Source organism: Micrasema longulum, unplaced genomic scaffold (assembly GCF_059751315.1).
Source record: "Micrasema longulum isolate JH-2025_06_02 unplaced genomic scaffold, ASM5975131v1 h1tg000321l, whole genome shotgun sequence".
NCBI lineage: Eukaryota > Metazoa > Arthropoda > Insecta > Trichoptera > Brachycentridae > Micrasema > Micrasema longulum.
The window spans coordinates 300,625-323,825 of record NW_028277525.1 but is presented as its reverse complement, the minus strand read 5'-3'; the positions used below and the strand labels follow the sequence as shown (position 1 = coordinate 323,825).

The following is a 23,201-nucleotide window of genomic DNA, read 5'->3' as shown; positions in this document are numbered from 1 at the left end:
CATATCAAATAAATACATACAATTTATACATATAAAAATGTTATTTTCATGTACTCAATAATCAAAGATTTTTTAATATTTATTTTAAGAACATTAAGTTACTGTAAATTGGGCGGGATAAGGACAAAAATGCTTGAAGAGAGGATAAGGAGGGGAGGGGAGATGTACATATTTATTATTATAATGTCTACTATGTCTATTATAGAGATACATGAAGAAAAATAGTAAATAAAGAAAAATATTAAGGAATTTTATTCAGATTAATTTATAACCTTTTGAATACTTAACCTTTAATTATATCAAGACAGACGAAATATATCAACTTCACCATATTCGTTACCTAGCCGCTGGCTGGTGTAGTCTAGGTATTGGTGAATTGTAGTAATAATTATGACTGCCAGGAGATTAAAAAAATAACTTTAGCTGCTGAGTATTTCGAACAGGAACTTTTATGCTGATAACGCATGTTGATTCCGGGACGTCCCATACGCCATTTGCTATTTTGTATAAATTTAATAAATACTTTATAATTCTTCTTTAATATAGCTGATTTAGTATTACACTATCCGCCCAACTAAGCTCGAATAAGTATGTAGTAAACATATTTTTTGTTTGTTTTAGGAATCTGCCGAGGTGCCAGTAACAAGTAGCGAGATGCGAGTATCCGTCGTGAAGCCTAACAGGGCGGGACAGGCCTAGTGCGGACCCCAGAGCCCCCCCCCGCAGTCCTATGGCGGGCAGCCGACCCTCTCGGGGGCTCTACTGCGCACAGCTGCGGGCTATGCTGGTCAGGAATGTGTACCTCAAGAAACGTGACACGCGAAAAACTATTGCTGTAAGATCGATGATTTATATCATTAAGGGTCAGATATTAGGAACATCACTTTGCATCATTCCGACAGAAGCAGTATTGATTGAACTGTTCATTTTATTGGGGATGTTAACAAGTTCTCGCTGTTTTTTCATGAAAATTATTGCTTCATTTTTAAAAATTAGTACCCAATAAATATGTCCTTGAATGTCATGTTCATCACTATTGACTACTTTTTCCCATCTCTCTTGGCTGGCCTTGCAACATGTGGCCGAGCGTTGTCATGCTGCAAAATTACTTTGTCTTGTCTCACCTTGTATTGGAACCGTTTTTCCTTCAATGCTCGGTTCAAACGCATGTTGGTTTCCTTGGGTTTGAGGAGCTCATACTACACCCAGTTGATCGTGGTGCAGAGCAAATGATGACGATGATCGATGATGTTCCGGCAGAGCATGGTCACCGTAAGTCTCTGCAAGAATTCGAATACTCGGTATACTTCCACTTATTCATTTTACTAATTAGAGCTTAAAACTGTACAGGCATCTTCAGACTGATAAATGTGATACAGCATTGAGATCATTTATACAAAACCAACTATAATCTTAAGTATAAGGTACATTAAAAAAAAGCATTTTAAAAGACATACAATAATATTTCCGTGCAAAGAAAGAGACAAAGTTAAAGGCTACATATTATGTGTTAGCAGTGTACAGTAAAGGAGGAATTTATTCCATATTTTTTTTTACAGTCATTTATAGGTCAAACTAAGAGGGCTAGTAACGGTGAGGTTTTAAAATCTATCTGTTGATTGATTAAAATTCTGTTGCTATTATTTTTAATTCTAAAATTTATAATCTATCTAATTTTGGACCTTTATGTTATATCTGTAAAATTTTTATATCAGAAGAGAGATTTTTTTTCATGCAAAGATGATTATTTCAAATTTAACTTACCCGGAGTTTTGTTGTATAAGTTGCATGTATTCAAATGAAGATTCTCTCGCATATTACGTGGAGTTTATTACAATTTTTTATAACCTACTTTGCCATAACAGATGTTCGAATATGATAATAAGAAATATAGACAATGTTACATTAAAGACGGTGTCTTACATTGATGATTGATTCTGTTTCTGGTGTTGCCAGAGGTGTCCATATCAGTTCGAAGATGTCTGTTAGAGGGTGAACGCGCTAATTGGTCAAATAAATTATTAAAAGTGTACCTAGTATTTTTATATAAATATATAGTATTTTTATACAATCACAATATACACCAATAGGTACTTGTATCTTTGTTCCTATGTGAAGTATATATAATGTAACAGCCCCTTAAGCCCCAAATACACAAGCCAATTGGATTTTCACAATTTGTTGGGCTTCATTAAGGAGTATTTATCATAAATTGCTCTATACATAATATAATGGATTATTTTCAAAACTCAAAGAATTTCCCTCGATTTTTGCATGAATCGAATATTTAACTGGATTATTGGCTAATCTTATCAAATTGTCAGACTTCATTTGTTTGTTTTGCTTTGTGGCGAACAATGGAGAAATATCACATATAATGAATACCGATAAAATTACATGAAATGGATTTATAAAAATTAGTTGTATTTTCAAAATCAATACGGATATTGTGGGAAAATGTTTTCATTCATAATTTAAAAAATAAAATTGTTAAAAAAAGTATCTCTACGAAAACGCGACATGTGTGACGTCAAGATTCGTGATGACATTCTATTTAAATTTAAACGATCACAAACAAATGTCGAAATTTAACTTTTTTTATTTTTTATTATTTATTTATTTAGTTCTATGTATTTACATAGTCTAATATATATTTACAACACAATATTTACATCTATACTTATTCTAACATTAGTTATCACTATTATACACTTAGTATCCTAATTTATAATATTAACTGTTTCATATGTACATTTTCATTAATTATATTCACTATTTACACTATTTACTACCTAATATTTTTCACATATATACTTTTTACATTTAATTTTAAATATATTTACATTAATTTCATTTTTTATGCTTTCTGGCATTTCTTCAAATAGTTTTATTCCCTTGTACATAAGGCAGTTCTGGGACATTGCTTTTGATTTTTTTTCCAGTCTTATATTTTTAGATCCTCTTGTTGCATAGTTATGAAAGAACTAATTATTTTTTAGTTTATTTTTTGTTTTAATAGTGGCCCATTGACTGTGGCCAATGGAATGAATCACTTTCGCGGGAATTTAAAATTATGAATTGAAAATTATTTTTTATGTTACTAATAAGTACAAAAAATTTATTTTACTCTGCAGTTTTTCATAAGAAAATGTTTTCATTCATAATTTAAAAACTGAAATTGTTAAAAAAAACTATCTCTACGAAAACGCGACATGTGTGACGTCAAGATTCGTGATGACATTCTATTTAAATTTAAACAATCACAAACAAATGTCGAAATTTAACTTTTAATAGTGACCCATTGACTGTGGCCAATGGAATGAACCGTTTTCGCGGGAATTTAAAATTATGAATTAAAAATTATTCTTTATGCTACTACAAAAAATTTTTTTTTACTCTGCAGTTTTTCATAGACCCTTTTTAATTTATAATTGTAAAAAACAAGGTGATATACCCTATTATGAGGTAACAATAGTTGTATTGAAAACACTTTTTTCCTGGTCAAATTTATAGTGTTTCTTCTACTTTTATTTAATGATACTAAAATTTAAATAGGTTATTATTATTAATAATAATACACTAGCAGCTATTACTTTCCGGGTAAGGCCATTCCATTTCCCCACAACTCGGTTTGTCAGGATTTTCTTCCTGGGGTTGGATGAGAAGGAGGTAGTGTTTAGTTTCAATGAATGTTATGTTATTTATTTATTCATATTTTAGTCTTACAAACTATAAACAATAATAAAAATAATGTGACCTTACTGGGGTTACCCGCGCCGAGGACACTTAACAATATACTTTTTAAAAATGTTTTTACAATTGAGAATAAACAAAGAAGACTAACTAAATAAACAGAGATATTTAACAAAATATTCAGACTTTTTTAAACACTATACGTACATCTATATTATTTATATTACAAAATGCACAGTGAAAATAACAAAAACCTAACATAAGCTATACACTTGTGGAGCAGTTGATTCAATATTGGTTTGGGCGAGTGAGACAATCCATTTTACTTCTACCTAGCTCCACTATCCATTTTTTATAGCCTTTTTAAACATTTTCTCGTTACCAATTGTTTTAATAGATAGCGGAAGTAGGTTATAAATTTTAAATGAATAATAATCAAAATCCCTTTGTCCGAAAGTGGTATTAGTTTGCATTTGTTTAAGTTGTCTTTGTGTTGAGGTTCTAGTGATTATATTATTTGTATGTGAATATTTATTTTATTTTATTTGGGATTTTTACAGCTATTACATAAACAAAATTAGTAGAAAAATACTAACAATGCTAAAGCCAATTAAAAAAATCCACTGTAAATATAATGACTCATAATATATAAGAAAAGAAGTTTCGTAATTGTATTTGTGTGACGTTTGTATGCATGTGTATGTGAATGTGTGTATGCGTGAATGAATGAGGGAGAGGGTGCGTGTGTGTGGGTGGGTGTGTAAGTTAAAAAAATAATTGTTTAAAACTTGTAATTGTATTAAAAATGGTACAATAAAGAGCTTAGTAAAAAGTTAGAAACCTTTTTGTTAAAATTCAAATCAAGAAATGTTATAAATTGTATATTTTTTTTTAAAGTATGTTAAATTTCAAAACCGTATTCTGAAAAAAAAAAGGTTTTTTTTTTTTTTTTTAATATGTTGTCTCTTTATAAATTCTTATAAGAATTTGAACTTACACCAACGGAACGGCAACTTACACCAATGCGATGTGTAAATTCAGAGCATTATGTGGTGTTTCAGGAAGTACTGGTACCGCTGTATTCCCTGGGCGTGCTCATCATAATGAAGATTCTAGTGCCTAACCCAAACTTTCCGGAGATTTCTACACCGCGAGGCGACGCTCACCTGTTTCAGCACTTCTTGGTGGACAACTACACCGTTGCTGTTGTACCAAATACCACGGACACTATGGTAAATAAATCGGTAGATTTCGGTAGATTCGGGAGAGGGGGGGGAGGGGGGCAAAAATAAATTTGACTGTTGTTCGAAATTAAAGCGCCGTTTTGCCTAAGGCCGCTGCTTTAAATAGTTGAAAACGCTTGGTAAATAAACAATTGAAAACCAAAAGGACTGCAATAAGTGAATCACCAAAATAAGTGATTTATAATGTCTTCTTTTTCTTACAAAGAAATGTAAATTACAATATTTCATTTCAATACTCAAATATTCATTTAAGAAAATGAATATTTGAGTTTGTTCTTATAAAAAATAATAATATAATACATGGATTAAAATTCAAAATATTATTTTATTGAATGAATGACACAATTTTATTAAAATATATAGTATTTTTATTGTCAAACAAAGAAATAATTAACGTTTTAAAGTTCTTTCAGTGCAACTTAAAACTTAATAAAAACTGCTAACTGCTGAAGTACTGAACAAATTATTAAAACAATGATCAACTAAATTTAAATAGATATTCAACTGAAGATAAAACCATTTATATTATTTTCAATATGAAAAGTGAGCCCTCTACATTTCACTTCATAAAATAGACATATATACATTTTTCAATAATGTCATGAAATTCTATGCCATGATTTATTTTAGCATATTATATTCAACAATACTAGCCAATTCCATAATTAATATATCATTCATTGCATACTTATGTACGATAGATAAGCAGTTTTTAAAAAAGCAACTGATGGCAATCGAAGTGAGCAAACAAGCAATAAATTATTATAATATGAATTTGTTTTATTTGCATTGAAATTTTGTTCTGTGGAAAAAACAAGGAAATGTATAAAAATCGGTAGAATTTCAATCGAATTCGGTAGATCGGTAAATTGCTCCCAAAATCGGTAGATCTACCGAAAAATCGGTAGATCTGGCAACGCTGGTGCACGCTTCCATCTGAACCCATGCTTCTATTGGTTGCCGGCGACCAGCCGTCGCTTGTGCATCGCCACTGCACGGCAAGTGCGTAAACACCCGTATTAAACTATAGAGAGTCACAGTCGTCAGTGCGTAATGGCCCTTATTGTGCAATTAGGGCAAAACCATCATCTATTCAGGTTCTGTATTGCGTGTAGAATAGTTTGGAGGAAGAAACATAACTGTATTTTGTGCATCATTACTTATCAAATCGGTGGAATTTGAGTGGCCGGGAGCATTATCGAGTAACAATGCAGCTTTTGGAGGCAGCTTTAGTTCTTTCATTCCCTCGTCCTTCACCTGATGCTATGGTTTGGATTACCAGAGGCGGTTTGGACTACCGGAGGTTTGGATCACCGGAGGCAGTTTGGATTACCGGAGGTTTGGATTACCAGAGGCGGTTTGGACTACCGGAGGTTTGGATCACCGGAGGCAGTTTGGATTACCGGAGGTTTGAATTACCGGAGGTTTGGATTACCGGAGGTTTGGATCACCGGAGATTCGGTTTAGAGTAAGTTCGGGCTACAGATACTATACTGTAATATAAAATTGGGATAATCTTCCAATGGATCAAATCTTGACAAATAGTTTATATATTGGGTTATTTGAATTTTTCAGGAATTTTTAGAGGAAGTAAATGCCCATTTGCAAGTGATACCTGATCTACTGCCTATAACATGGAAACTCTTTCCAAGCCAAGAACACCTCCTGGCCGAGTACTGGAGCCGCCCTAACTCCATCCCCATGGCCGTCATCTTTCACACCAACCCCATGCAGCCGGAACAACCACTAAAGTAAGAAATTTAAAAGACTCACTAACCTAAACTAACTGATATCTTTAACGTGCAAGGAAAATTTCACCAACTCCATAACTATTACTTTATTAACAGCCTAAGCCAATTTGCACAGTTTACTTACATGTTTTTTGACCAAATAAATATTTATAAATGTGTCGGTGGATATCAAAATTGGTTAAATCCAAAATTGGTAAAAAAAACATTTTTTGTGGAAACACGATTAAAAGTTTAGTTTTACAAAGAATACTTATTTCAAAAATGGGAAAATCCAATATTATACCATAATAATTGTTGTCAAAAGTTTGATTTTATATCAAAATCGGCAACATCCACTCAATAACACTCAATAGCACTCAAATAACACAATAACACTCAAAACGATTAGTTTTATTTATTTTTTACTTCGCAAAAGTAACAACCCTGACACAGACATTCAATGACAGATTAGATCAAAACCGGTTAATCAATTTTATCAAAACTTGTTAAATCTATTCCAATATATCAAAATGAGTTACATCCAAATTATATATAAGTTTTACACAGAAACTAAGTCTAATCGATCAAATAAAATACGTCAGACCTACATATAGTCTAAATAACAATTTAGTCGAATAGCAATCATCAGTTTCAGAAAAGTGTTCTTTGTGAAAAAATGCTTAGTCTGAATATATCCATTTTTGATGTTAACCAACACAAATATAGAAAATAATACTTACGCTAAGGACAGAAATAAGGACAGTAAATTAGAACAAAGGTATAGACCAGTGGTCGGCGAGCCGCATGTGGCTCTTTAGCCACTTGAGTGGGGCTCACACAACCCAAGTTTCACTCTTTGTATTTTTTCAACGGGTCCTAATAAAGAACTTTTAGGATTATTGCCACTGAAAGGTCAAACATCTTACACTTGATAAAATTGTTTCGATTTCAACAGATGGGACAAAAAGTGTGACTGGAAAGAGAAAAGGTTCTGTTTCAAAAATGTAAATCAATAACAATACGCAAATCATCTACCACATAATAAGGCCCGTTGGCTTTGAGGAAACCTTTTTATACAAAAATAAATTTGGCTCGCAAAAGAAATCTTAATTCTTATACCGCTGATCTTTGGCTCTTTTATCTAATGAGTTTGCCGACCACTGGTATAGACAACAAGTCTTACAGTAGTATCTTATTAATGTATTTAAGATTTTGTATCCCGGAGCTGTGTAAACACGTGATTATATAACCATGTGTTGAGTCCCGGTCCTGTGTTTTCACGTGGTTTACCAGCTGTCTAAAAAAGTTCATTTTATTGACATCTAGTGACTTTTATTAGTACTTTTTCGCTTCCCGTGTTTTCATGTGGTAAACCACAACTTGGTGGTAAACCACATGAAACCACGGGACCGGGACACAATGAATGGTTATTATAATCACCTGTTTACACGGCTCCGGGATACAAAGCACAAAAAAAGGAGTGAGACCCTGTATACTATGTGCAAACATTGCAATGCGCAATGTGGCTCTCCATAAAGTCCAATGTTAGCAAAACTATCATACAAAAATGACTTATTTAATTGTTTCAAATAAATATGAAAAGTTAAAATTTATTTAACCTAGTATTTTCATAATTATGTCACTTTTAAAGAACCCTTCACAAAGCATGAAATTTCACAAAAATGAGCTGGGCACAGGGTAAATTCTATGTGTATTTGGCCGGTACTAAAGTGTTAAGATCAATTATCTAGATAAATGATTATTTTCTTTAATTTAAGATATTATTACTTGCAATTTTTTTTTTTTTTAATTACTTTTAACGACAATGTGAATATCTGTGATGGATATTTATCATCTTTCGTGCATTCTGCTTCAAGATTATGTTGTTGTAAACTGAAAAATGGGTACTGAAATAACAGATGTTCGATATTCTGTGAAGAAATATCATCGCATGGACAATAGTCATCATTCCTTAATTTAAACCTATATAGGTAACTTCTCATAGCTCCGTGTCCGGTAAAAACTTGGGTCGTTTCGAAAGTACTTTGGTGATGACGACGGAAGTTTGCTGCATCAGCCAGCACTGTTTACTGTAAGTTTAAAGTACTGTTTTCATGTGATTGTTCTTTGGTCAGGTACACGATACGTACGAACCCGTCGGTCAGCGTCACGCCCTCCACCCGGTCGCTGTTCTCATCCCCCGCCATGTGTCGCGAGTCTCCCAACTACTGGAGCAGCGGAGTATTCCCAATCCAGGCAGGCGACGCGTGCCCTGTGAACCAGTACTTCTTCTCCGGATTCATCGCCCTGCAGGCCCTCATAGACTGCACCAAGATAAGAGTAAGTTCACACTTCTTTTTCTTCTGATGCTTTTACATTTCTGTGGATTTGATTTACCGTGCATATTTTTAAGTGTAATTAATAAAGTTGTTTTAATGTGTATTCTTTCAAATATGTACGATAAAAATAAACATGACTTTGGCGAAAATATAAAATTTAAAATGTAGCACCATTCAAATTATTTATTTATGTACACCCAAATGATGTTTTCCAAATATGCAAATAATTTGTGACAAATCTTTATATATATAAAAATTTAGGTTCCGTATGTTTGTGGCCGCTAATTTCAGAAAGTAATCAATGAATTGACTCAATTTTTTACAGAACATTGCAGAAGAGTGTTTCTATATACTTTTTATTCGGGAGTTCCAACGGAAACGGAACATTTTATGCGTTTTAATATTTCTCTTACTGTCCTAAAAACACCCGCACGTTACGGTGCTGTGTAGTCACTACACATGAAAAAAAATAAGAGATTTAAAAAGGGAAAAATGGAATATTTATAGGGAATGGCTTTAATTAACCATAATTTAATTCAAAGATGACAATATTTCAAATCTAACTGCTGAAAACATGTAAAATCCATTAGGTATCGCTAACGACTCGGGCGAAACGTGCTCCCGCGTCAACTTCCCGAGAACTAGTACTGGACTACGTGACTGGACATGTAGTGGACGTGTAACGCCAGGCGTTATTGGTATACTTTTGATGATATTTGTAATTTATCCCCGATTTTCGATAAAATGCTTTTTTTTTTGCCTAATAAATACTTATTATTTAATAACAAATTATTTCAGTCGATACGCAAATGTGTAATGGAGGAATACTGAAAATCTAAACCCAATATTTATTATATTTATAAAGATGTTATAGTTATAAGACGCCATGTGTACTAGCTACACATCACCGCGCACCGGGGAGGGAGGTTTTAATTAACTCATAATTTGTCATAGTTAAAAAGTACTAAATGACAGTTCTACACAGTGCTGCCATTTCATAAATTTTAGCCAAAGTTACAATTTTCTTTCCTTATATTCTACAATATAGTCCCAGCAACGCAATCCTTTATGAAAAAGAATAGAAATGGAAATTTTAAATTATTTATACATAAAAAAAATACACTGTAATGAAACAAAATTTTATGTAGTTTTAAAGTGTTTTCATAGGATGAAACGTTATAATCTTTTTGGAAAGAATTTCTAAACACATTGATTAATCAACAACATATGTAGAAGGATTATATTATGCATTATTTTCAGTTGGAGAGTGGTCCGGAAAAGACCGGAAAAGGGCTTCCAGTCCCCAACATCTACCTGGAGATGTTCCCCAAGGCGGCCTACACGGGGAACTGGATTGTGGCCTTCCGCATCGTCATACCAATCTACATGGTCATGACCCTGTCGCAGTTTATCACATACCTCCTCATGCTGATAGTCGGAGAGAAGGAAACCAAGATCAAGGAAGGAATGCGAATCATGGGCCTCATAGATTCTGTTTACTGGTAAATGCGCTTATTTTTTATAATGTCATTTCCATTGCGAAATGTAATATCTACAGTACCTGTGTTTTACTCTTTTCTACATTCGTGTAGAAATCACCAGATCCTGTTCTGCCAAATGCAGTAGAAAATCTAACAAAGGCAACCTGTCCTAGCTCTTGCTAAAGCATATAGGACATAGTCATCGGATCCACTCCCAGTTTTAACAGGCTTGTTCCTTTAGAATCTGGAGGTCCAGTGACGATCCACGCATTTCCACTTAAAAAGAAAGCGTTCCTCTGTTATTGATGGTGTCCGTCTACTTCTAATTGAAGGAATGTCTCAATCGGATTTTTAAAAATGTCTTTAAATGCTCTTCTTGATGCTTGACAATCGCGATGGGAATCTTCCTCTTCAGGAAGGGTTACCTTTCTTTTTTTTTCCTTCAATCCGTCAGCGCTTAGAATGTTCTTGGGTTATCCCGATCACTGGACTACGCAGTTTTTATCAGGTCATAGTAAATTTAATCAAAAATTATTTGTTTTTAATATTGTTGACTCCCCTTCGTGTTGCTGCGGATATCCTAACCAATCTTCTGAACACATCCTGTGGTGCACAATAAGTTTTTCTGGGTTATTATGCCGTGTGTCGTTCGTACTCTCTAATAACCCAGAAAAACTTATTGTGCATCTTAACGGCCGTGAAAATCTAAAAAGTTTAATCACATCCTGTGGTCTTGTCCCTTTCCCCTTCTCTATGATTACCGAATGGAGCTTCTTGCTACTATCCGTGGCCCTGTTATAGGTCCTGTCGGATATATAGATCAGGTGGCTTCCGAAAAGAATTTCAAGGCTTTAAAAAAGTTTTGTTATCATTTCGGCGAATTAATCACATCCAATCAATTTAATCCGTCAGTGAAGAATTCACTTCCCTCTTTTCTTAATCAAATGAAGTGCATCATCTGGAGCTCTTTCGGGCAGCTTTTCTCATTTGGCTCTGCCAATGAGACTTATGTCCTCAGATGTGGTGTGCAGTATATGGGGGGCAACCTGTTTTATTTATTTTTTTCAATTTAGTAACATACCTGCAATATTGATTATTAAAGTCAAGCAGTATTGAAGTATTAAATATATTTTAATCTTACTAGAAATGTATTACCAAAACCACCACTGAAGCATAATTGAATCCATTTTCAATTTCGCAGGGGGTCTTGGTTCATTCTCTATTCCGGCTTTGTGTTGGTGCTATCAATAGTCTGCACAGTTCTTCTTTTTACATTAAAAGTAAGTATTATTTTGTAATTGCTATGGATAATTTATAGTTAATATCAATTTTAACACTTTGTATCCCGGAGCCATGAAAACACGTGATTATATAACCATGCGTTGTGTCCCCGTCCCGTGTTTTCATTGTAATAATGAGGACATGCTTTAATTTGAATAGTACTGAAACGATCATCTTTTTTTCCCTACATTTTGTAGAGAAAATGCCACAAAACAAATTGGGTGGACATACTGGCATTTGATATTTATCAACTCATTTAGGCAACAAACTAATTTATGTAATCACATTTTAATCAGCTTCAATGAATTTCAGCATTTCTTTCAAATACTGTGCCGCTTAGGGTAAAATTACGTCATTATTTTATAGTTTTTAACAAGTATTGATTTCTTTTTTTCATTTCAGAGAGAAGTAGAAACATTTTATGACAAATTTTGCTAGGTATTTTATACCAAATTAAATATGGTTTATTTTGTTACAGGTATTTCAACATTCATCCTACATTTTAGTGTTCCTGTTAATACTGTTGTTCGGTTTTACAATAATTATGATTGCATTTTTGATGACTCCATTCTTTGACAAATCAAGGGTAAGAAATAATATTTTCTTAATCTTTAGCAATTTGCAAGGTGGATCAAACAGTTTGGAATAAGAGAAACGAGAAAAAAACAGTATTATTTTTCAACATACATTTCTTTTCACTCGATACAGCGATTCCAATGATTTTGTAACTTTTTTATCCCGTCCAAAAAGTGGTCCTTCGGAAACTCTCCAAAATGGGCCTTAGGTTCAATTTTTTAGCCACCCATGCTCTAGTATAATATCTAAAACCCCTTAAAAACTATGTCTATTATGAAAGTGATCCATTCAATGAAAATGCCATTATTGTTTTCAGACTGCCGGTATTTTAGGAAGCTTTGCCGTAAATATAATGAGTATGTTGTATTTTATACAAGTATTTGTATCTAATGCTGATTCTGTGGCATTTTGGTTTGTCTCCCTCATCAGCTCAAGTGGATTCGCACTGGCCATGGATAAGGTAAATAAAATTAAAACATTATTAGTATTTAAAGCATTAATTTTGTCATCGATGGTTTGAGTATGTTAAAATGTTTGTATACAGGTTAGATTTACTCCCTAGGAAGTTATTAAGGTCTAAATATGTTGTAAAAGAGAGCTGAAACTTTTATTGATCTGGGTGAGATTTCAATTCAATTTCAACATCCTCAAAAGTATTAAAATCTTAAACGGTAATGGTACCCGAAATTTTATTTTTTAAATGTTTTCTTCGTCATTTAACAACACCAACATTCAATTTTGCAACATGGCAAAACTTTATAATATGTCCGAAAAAATATTTCATTTTAAATGCCTGTCGCCATCATTCACATGTGCTCTTTGAAAATATTAAACACTGAAAAGTAGTTGTGAGGGTTTTGAGTAGGTATTACATAATTAATATTCTGGAAAAATCTCGTACTGACATTTTTCTGAGACCTCTTTTTATTATTCGATCAGAAGTGTGGCAATGCTCTTCGTTTTATGTTAATTATTTATTTATTGTGCAGAAACAAACAGTCGACAATCATATAATAACATAAAAAATATACGGTTTAAAAACAGACCAGCGAAGTTTCTAAATAAAAATCATTCATATTAAATTGTGGTAAAACAAAAGGGTGTGTTTATGTGTATTTGTATGAGAATAAGTGTAGAGGTGTGTTTGTGTGTATTTGTGTGGGAGTGAGGGTTTAGGTGTGTGTAAGCTGAGCATCATCAAATAGCAAGTGGGAGCGTATCGCAGCCAGAAAGAATGAGTCTTAATTTATTTTTAAATAAATTAAGGGGCATGTTAAATATATCAATAGATGAAATAAAAGCATTATAGTTTGAGCAATAACGATTGAGGAAAGAGTGTTGTGCATAGTTAGTGCTACAGTCTGGCAAATGGAATAAATACTTATTTCTTGTCACACAAAAGGGGACATAAAGTTTTTTTTTGAGAGTCGGTTAAAAGAGTTTACTTTATTATTTAACAATTTATATAAATAGCATAATTCAGATATAATGCGTCTATTTTCAAGGGTAAAAAATCCATTTTGTTTAGCAGATTGGCTGTAAGTGCAAAGTGATTATTAATTATTGGTTATTAAGGTTGATGGGTATTTCGAAAGAGACCGAAGTGTTTCACATGATTGAAAAGATTCATTTTGCAATTTTCTTATTTGATCCTAATAGTGCAAAAGGGCAATGTTTTGTTTTCTTTGGTAAATTGCTATCAATTAATAAACATAACTAGATGTGAGGTTATAGAAGGGGACATAAAGATTAATTTTGGAGAGTAGGTTAAAAGAGTCTACTTTATTATTTAACAATTTATATAAATAGCATAATTCAGATATGCGTCTATTTTCAAGGGTAAAAATCCATTTTGTTTAGCAGATTGACTGTAAGTGCAAAGCGTTTTATTGTTTTTATAATCCAGGAATTTGAAAAAAATTTGGTTGAACCTTTTCAATCCTTTCAATGTTTGTTATGTATTGTATTGTATTATTAATTCAGTATTACATGTTATAGGCTTTGGTGCTGGATATGGCTGGTGAAGGAGTTACATGGGATAACTTATGGAATGGTCCTGGTATTCCATATGGAGGATCTCTAATCATGATGGCATTTGATACTGTTCTCTATGGACTCCTCGCCTATTACTTGGATGCTGTCATCCCAAGTAAGTACTATGATTCTTGTAGGTGGGAGTCGGTTCTAAATAAGCTCCTGACTCCACTGCAACCTGAGTAAATATATTGTTACGGAAGTACTGTGATTACAAATACATTGATGTATTTAATAAATTGTTCATTAATATTCCTATCTACGGTGGCACACCCGGGTTTACTTTTCAGGGGAGAGTTTTAAATTTTGTAAGATTAGTCTTTTAACATGGTTTTGAGTGTGTCCAAATCTTTGTAGGCGGGCTGGATTTCCTTTCTAGGGAGTTATTAAGATCTAAATTTATTACAACAGAGAGGAAAAATATTTTTGAGAAGAGAATATGGAAGACTCATTATCAGTAAAAAAAAGATAAGATTATCAATGAGGAAAAAAACAGAATCTCAAAACTCATTGTACAAGGGATTGAAGCTGTACAATGAGTTACCTGAAGAAATAAAGGAAATAGAAAAAATCTAAATGTTCAAAATTAATTTTTAAAATATGTTATTGAGAAATTTTTATAAAAAAATTGTAATATTATTAAAAGTTTATATTAGTTCTTAAGATGTTATGAACTAACTTTATAAAGCATAAATAAATAAACTAAAATAAATGAATAAATAAAAGTATTCCCTTTCCGCACCTAATTGTGGATAGGGCACTGCATTGGTACACCAATCTCGCGTATCTTGATCATTTTTGTTACACGAAGGTAAGATGATCAGTCTTACGCTTCTGGTGCCAGTCCAGGGACTATGAAGTATTCTAGTGTGAAAACACCCTTTTTAATAAGTATTTCATATCAACCATGCCGGGAATCGAACCTGAGACCTCTTGAATGGTAGGCAAACACGCTGACCATTACACCACGAGGTCGACAAATATGGAAGACTAGGCATTTTCAAGTCTGATTTGAGTGGCCAATTTACGCACTGTATTAAAAAAATATGAATGAAATATTTTAATTATTATAATTTACTTAAATAATTCCATTTTGGTGGCCATTTTCAACGAATTGTAAATAACTCACTATTATAAAATAAAAATCAAGTTGGCGTAGAGTGGGGTTCAAACCTCGGATCTTTGCTCAGTGAGTCCGCAACACTAGCCACGGGACCACAACCCGATTCGAACATAAAAATTAACATTCTGCCCATGTTGAAACATCCAAGAATGTTTTTTTTCTTATTGGACTGGGTGTTGTGTTGTATTTTCTCCTTTCCACCTACCTGCTGATGAGCCTCTAAAATTGAGGCTTAGCAGGTTTTTTTAATTTTATTTGACACTTTATATAAATATACATATAAGGGCGGGCATATTGCCTTAAGGCAATTTCTTCCTACCTACCCAAACCGTTCAGTTTGAGAAAATTATAAATACATGGACATATTGAATCTTACAATTTTATACAAAAATTAAAAGTAAAGATTAACAAAAATAAATATACATATAAAAAAAAAAAAATAGCACTATAGTATAGTATGGATCTTATAGTATTAATGATATATTTTTTCTTAATTTTTCTCACAAACTTTGTGCTTTCTCTTCTATTATTTGTCACTTTAACTTTTTTTTTTTTTAAGACATTTATAAGAATCAATTATACCATAAATATATTTCATAAAGTCCAATTAGAGGCTTCCACATAATATTGTTATTGTAAATGTTGTCACATAAAAATTATACACACCATAAAATAACTAATCATACAAAACTTATAATATTACAAAAAATGTAAATGTAATACATATTATTCAAAATATATCTACTTTTGAATATTGGTCACACAGTTGCACATTATAATATATAATACAAATATAGTTGACCATACAGTGTACATTTATAATGTGCCTACATACAGAACTGCACATAACCTGCATAATATAGGCTGCGGATTCAAAGCGCAACATCATAACTTGAATTATTTTTGGAAATTTCACTTTTAAAGGAAGTTAAAAATATGTTATTAATATCAATACAATTTAATTTCTGATTACACATATTGCAGGTTCTATTTACAAATGAATTTTGAAAAGATTTAGTGGAACAATTAGAAATTTTTAAAAGAGATTAGTTTCTGGTCTGCGTTACTGGGACTCTTATGTACCACAGTTGTAAATTTTATTATTATACATTGTTATTAATTATTTTTTATAATTCATTCATCCCCCCCTTACATTTTTTTACATTTACAACTTTCAATGTCCCTTTCGCTGTCGCTCTAAAACCACCCCTCACCGTCTACAAGGTAGGGACAAAACAATAAAATAAATCCTTCACCCATTTCAAACCCCCTTATGTCGACAGTGATAGGAAACGTCAGTTACTACTCTCTGGAGCACCAGAACGCCTCCAGGCCGGTCACCGGCAGCGCTCCCAAGAGCAGCAGACCTGTCCAGACAGTCCATACTATAAGAAGGATAAAGGAACAATTGAAATATTTAGATAGTGACATTTCGATCTTGACTTAAATGTAAATAAAGAAAGGGCGTCTCTAACATAAGTGGGTAGATTATTCCACAGTCAAAATTCCTTTATTCCTTTTGAAAAAATATTTTTTTAAATGTAGTTACATATTTGACAATGAATATAATTTCTTTACTTTCAGGTGAGCACGGTATCAAACGTCGCCCGTGGTTCTGCCTTATGCCATCATTTTGGTTGGGCTCGAAACATAAGTCGAATCCCGGAACATTCCACGCCAACTCGAATGGGGAGAGTACCAATCAATTCAATAAAGATATTGAACCAGTTCCTAGGTAAACTCCAAAAAAAAATTGACGCCATTTCACTGTTACTAAATAGCCATATTTTGTTTTCGATTCGACAAGTAAAAGCTCCTGGGCATAAATAGATGGTAAATAAATCAATATTATTGAGATAAAAGTTATATGAAAGGAAGTACTGACAAAATTGATGTAGACATTTTTAACTGCATGTTGCATTTATACAGAAAATTTCTTCATGGGATCGGTTATTTGGGATAGTTGCTGAATGTGCATCTTGAGTGGTTTGTGCTATTTATATGTCCCGCATGTAATGTATATGTTTTATATGTGCGTTCATGTGTGTATGCGTGGATGGCTCGGAGTGTGCATTCGGTATTTTTATTTATTCTAATTTATTACCAACGATAACCTCCATGGAAAACGCAAATGTTAACAATTATTCTTTTCTCACATTTAATGTTTATATCTTTTACATAATTTATTGATTTATTTTATTTTTGCACCACAACAGGCCAGGAGGCCCAATTACAGTAGTGAATTACATCACAAAACACCCAGGCTTCAGAAAAATCACATTGAATTTTTGTGTTCTCACCGGGAATCAAACTCAGAACCTTCCGTGAGTGACTCGAGTGTCTTGATCACTACGCCACGGAGGCCGATTTACGAAAACTTAATTGGTCCTTTTATGTTAAAAAATTGTTGTTTTTGATACTTATTATGTATGACTGTGTTTACTGAATAAAATAAAATAAAATAAAAAAAATAAAAAAACAAGGAGATATTAAAGTCAAGTGGATGTGTAAAATTGCATTTGATTTGACGACGAGAAAAAAAATATGTCAAAATGTCTGTCAAATTCTAGAGAGTTGCGGGACAAAGAGGCCATTAGGATCGTGTCGCTGCACAAGAGTTACCGAAACTGCCGCAAGACTGAAGTGAAAGCCATCGATGGGATAGACCTCAGCATATACGAGGGGCAGATCACCGCAGTCCTGGGCCACAATGGGGCGGGGAAGTCCACCCTGTTTAACATCCTGACAGGTCTTACTGCACCCACCTCCGGAACGGCATATGTCTTCGGTTTAGATGTCAGGTGAAATATTATTAATAAATGATTTATTAACAGAAGCACAACTGACTTCAAAAATATCAACACCCTTTAAACTCTCTTCTGTTCCCTTGCTCGCCCGCACATAGAGTATTCCTCTGTTATCTGGCCTCCATATTATGATGTTCGCATCAAGAATATTGAATCAGTTCAACATCGATTTTTATGCAAAATAGGCTGGAGGTTGGGCTTATCCAGAGACCAATATACGTATAATGAGTTAGAAACTAGCTTAAATATATCTTCTCTTCAAGACCGTCAAAAAAAATCCGACCTTCTAGTCCTATTAAAAATTCTCAATTCACTCTTTGATGCACCTGAACTACTGAGCTCAGTAAAATTAAATATCCCAACTAGTAACCTCAGACAAAACTGACTTTTTCATTCCGATAACCATAGAACTAACAGTGGTTTTCATTCCCCTATGCCCAGAATTCTTAGGTCTGCCAACAAACATACCAGTCTTGATTTCTTTGATAACAAATTGTTTTCTTCCAAACGATCACTGAATCAAATTCAATTATAAACATTTCTTTCCCGCTTCCACTCCCACCAAGTCTACTATAAACCATTGTGTCTTTCTACTTTCCTTTATAATAATTTTCTATGTATACATATGTCCTTTAAAATGCCCATTGGGCGTATATGTACATAAATAAAAAGGCTATATGTGCCACAAAGCAAATTCTGCAGGAGAGATAATTTAAGGCATTTTTAAATGAAAAAAAAAGCATAATGCTTTGAATTCGTTCCAAAACAATATAGGTAAGGCAGGTGTTATGTAAAACTATTAGGGTTATGCAGAATAAATACCAAACAATGATTAAATCTAAATCTTAATGATAGTTTGTTCAAAAATACCAATTATGTGTGATATAAATCCGTTAATTTTAAACTCCAAAAATTGTACAATATATAACTTGATTTGGGTTATAGTGACACCTAGTAACTTAGCCCTTTTTAAATTGACTTTTTTATGCATTAATTTTTACAATTTTTTGTTTAAAACTTTGCCCAGCTTACAAGGTCTGGAACTTCACCGTCGATCTTTTTTATAGTTCACTTACATTTTGTGACGCAGAAACATTATCAAATATTATGTTGTACTTATAGATTTGAAGTAGATAGTTCCTTTTTAATAAAAAAAATATCCATTGTTTTCTCAGAGATCCTCAAGACATGTCGGAAATCAGAAGAATGACAGGCGTTTGTCCCCAACATGACATTTTATTTGACCTCCTCACTGTGAAACAGCATTTAATGTTTTTTGGAGCTATTAGGGTAAGTAAAAAAATATTTTTACGTTCATTTTTTGTTCTTGTCTCCTGCCCTTTCCATCAGAATAAATCTGCTTTAATCTGTAGAGTAAAATACTTTTAAATAATGAGAAACTTCAACCCTACAGAAAATTGAATATAAAAAATGTCTTCTTGCGCGGTAAAAATTAGAGCAGTAAATATTGTACTGCAAAATTTCTTGAAAATGTACAAAAAAAATAATAAAAAATATTTTAATAAAAACAAACTATGTACTTGAAACGACGTCACTGGTTCATATGAATGAACCAATGATAAGAGAGTCATGGAAGATTTCCAGTTTGCTTGTTGGAAATGGACCGATGGGCAAAACTGATCGAGAATAAGCGGAAGAACATCACACGCAGAGTTATTTGAAAAATACAAAACTTTAAAAAATCATAGTGCTAATAATACGATATATAAAAATTAAAAAAATTTTTTTTAGCTTGATTTTATAGTCTTTTAACAAATAAAAAAAACCACTGAACTTCCTCATTGAAATTTATTGCAACAGAGAGGGAAAACATTTTTGAGAAGAAAATATGAAAGTCTAGGCATTTGCAGAGTTACAAAACCCGCTCTGGACGAAAATTAAAATAATTAAGATGATGGTATCATTTTATATTTTTCATAATGAGGATGTTCAGTGCTCTGGGAAATTAAATATAAAAAATTAGAGCATTTAAAAATATATATATTATAATTTTTTGTTTTTTTTTACCATAGACATAAGAGGTAAAACAGAGTATTAAAAAAATAAAGGATAATTACATAGCAATGAAATACATCTTACCCGAAAAAATAGTTTTAAAAAATCCCACAAAGGCATTTAATTGCACGACGAGGCTTTTCAAAAATGTATGAAAAACTGTATAAAAAATGAACTACTTTGAAACATCACTGGTTCACGGAAAACGTGTTAACTAACAATAAACAATCAATCATAGCATTGTGAATGATTTCCTTTTTCCAGGAGCCATATTTTTCAACGTTTCGCGTGTTTCGACAGGTTCGGGGTTCTACTTTCAAATATCAGGAAAACTCGCAGACTTGAAATCGTGACATAACAGGCGGTGTAGTTGCAAAACTTAAAATATCATAGTGGTGATAATCATCATCATAGGGCACTGCGTTGGTACGCAAATCGCGGCGTATCTTGATCATTTTTGTTACATGAAGATAAGATGATCAGTCGCTTCAGATGGTCTATAAAATATTTCAATATTCCAATGTCTAGGAATAAAAGTTTTGTTGAAACATATTAATAAATAAATATTTCCCGTCAAACATGCCGGGAATTGAACTCGAGACCCTCTTGAATGGTAGGCAAACGCGCTGACTACTGCACCACCAGGCAGACAGTGATGATTATACAATACACAAATAAAATTTTTAACTTGTGTTAACAATGAAGTACTGTTCATCGATCAGCATAGAACAAACTATGGCCTAAATTCTCCAATGACCCGCCTTTGTCGTATTGTTAACTCAAGACAAGATCTGGACTTTTTTGGTTTAAGTTTACAACGATTTAAACGAGCACTAAATAAATAGTCCAGATCTTGTCTCGATGTCCCTTATGTTTGTCAATGCTTCTTTTCCTTTTTTTTAAATGTTTTAAACTATTCTTTTATTGTAATATTTAAACCTTATAAACTGTATACATGGACCATGTCTGTTAATAAATAAATAAATAAATATTAAAATTGATCAAAGATGCACCGTAATCATTTTCAATGTTGCCAAAACGATATTCCAGGCTCCTTATAAATTTCTTTTGAATGTTTTCAATTTGATTGATATATACATTATATTGAGGGGACCATACTAATGAAGTGAATTCGAGTTGACTTGGCACATAAGTATAGTAAAGAAGTTTGAATGTATTTGATAATGAGAATGGCTTGGAGATTCGTAAGATAAACCCTAGAAGTCTATACGCCTTATCTACTATTGTATTTATGTGATCTCTAAATTTATATTTGTAAAAATAAAATAAAGTGTTCAGTAGACTCGAATCAGTGTTTGATTTTTTATATTATAAGTTTAAATATGGAATTCTACAAAATTAACACCAAATCAATCATTAATAAAAATTGACTTTCAAAGTTTAGATTTCCGAATGTTTGAGTTTACTGTTAACCATATTGATGTGCAATATATATATTTTTTTTAAATTATTTTTTGTACTCGTGTGTCTGTGTCAACTAATTGCTCGTCCCATCTCAACACAGGACTTTTAGTCCCATGAGGTTGGGACTTATGTCTCAAATAATGTACAGTAAACTTATGTACGTAAATAAATAGTCTATTAACAAATGAAAAAAAAAATACTGAACTTTCTCATTCATGTCAAAAAATCTAAAAAGAGCCGGTTTTGTTACTCTTTGACTGTTAATAAAGTTCTTTTTTATCTGTTTAACCTAACCTTATTAGATTGTGCAGGGTTTGTTTAGGTTAGGTAGATACCTTAGATAAGAACTTAACAACTAATTACAACAGATATGGTTTTAATAATTTTCTCATAAATAGTTTTGAATCTAAAAAGTGTTTATTTATTTTTCAGGGCATTCCACAATGGCGCCTAGAGAAGGAAGTAACTCGAGCAATGCAAGAAGTTTCGTTAGGGGAACACGCAAATAAGTTTGCTAAACATCTCTCCGGAGGACAGAAGAGAAAACTGAGTGTTGCCATCGCTATTATTGGTGATCCTAAGGTATGTACACAAACAAATTAGATCTTCAAAAAAAAACAAATATAAGCCCCGGTTTTGGCCACTTAAAGAAAAACATTTAAAAATGCCACTCTGATGCAATAATGGTGGTAACGTTGGTTTCAAAACTCCAAAAAATAGATCATGTTGGTGGGAAAACAGATTCCCACACGGGTGCGGGGCAAGAAATAGCGAGAGGCGAAGCCCTAAGGCTTCTACGATATAATTTAGCAGAGTGAACTGTATTTTAATTTTAATGAAATAAGTGAATCTCCTCGATATGCGGTATGCAGTGTCAATCGGCCACAACCACAACAAATGAGATGGATTAGGAATGGAGGCCTTTAACCTGGTTTGTTCTTGATGGAATTGCTGTGGTCCGACTAGTCACTCGCGAGCGGCACCAACACTAGGACAGGCCTCTGATCTGGAGCTGAACACTGGTGGTTGGTGGAAACAAAGTCTATGATGCGGCACACGTTCAGCGAAATAAACGCGCGATTCACGATACGAGGTCTTATTGTGGTGAGTAATCAAAGGATACTAAGGTGGGAAGTGAACAGTGGTTGTGGGTACAAAGGATGTAGAAGTTGTGACAATACTTGAACAATGCATACCCACATAATTTGCAACCACCTGTACTCACCTACATGTTTAGGAGTGTATAAGAGAAAGTCAATTATTTTATTTGTAACGACAGTAAAACTCAAATTTTTTATTACTTTTGAAATAATACAGCGAATTCAAATTACATTAAAAATTGACTTAAACATGCCCAGGGCCGCGATTATGAACAACTATCTTCATCGGTATATACTGTGACAGTATAAACTATCGATATTTATGTACAAAAGTGTGTATATTCGTACAAAA

General features: G+C 32.9%; 1 protein-coding gene across 1 annotated transcript in view; it reads left to right on the top strand.

The window, feature by feature from the left end:
* Nucleotides 1-621: 621 nt before the first annotated feature.
* The window catches only part of LOC148282527 (cholesterol transporter ABCA5-like), a 47,300-nt gene continuing 24,720 nt past the window's right edge, over nucleotides 622-23,201 (top strand). Inside the window, exons 1-13 of the mRNA XM_088224942.1 lie at nucleotides 622-835; nucleotides 4,755-4,925; nucleotides 6,513-6,688; nucleotides 8,803-9,007; nucleotides 10,267-10,508; nucleotides 11,689-11,767; nucleotides 12,247-12,354; nucleotides 12,661-12,804; nucleotides 14,343-14,493; nucleotides 17,086-17,236; nucleotides 18,072-18,302; nucleotides 19,484-19,598; nucleotides 22,182-22,331. Coding sequence (XP_088081068.1) covers nucleotides 731-835; nucleotides 4,755-4,925; nucleotides 6,513-6,688; nucleotides 8,803-9,007; nucleotides 10,267-10,508; nucleotides 11,689-11,767; nucleotides 12,247-12,354; nucleotides 12,661-12,804; nucleotides 14,343-14,493; nucleotides 17,086-17,236; nucleotides 18,072-18,302; nucleotides 19,484-19,598; nucleotides 22,182-22,331 — 2,028 coding nt within the window. The 5' untranslated portion in view covers nucleotides 622-730. The remainder of the gene's footprint in view (nucleotides 836-4,754; nucleotides 4,926-6,512; nucleotides 6,689-8,802; nucleotides 9,008-10,266; nucleotides 10,509-11,688; nucleotides 11,768-12,246; nucleotides 12,355-12,660; nucleotides 12,805-14,342; nucleotides 14,494-17,085; nucleotides 17,237-18,071; nucleotides 18,303-19,483; nucleotides 19,599-22,181; nucleotides 22,332-23,201) is intronic.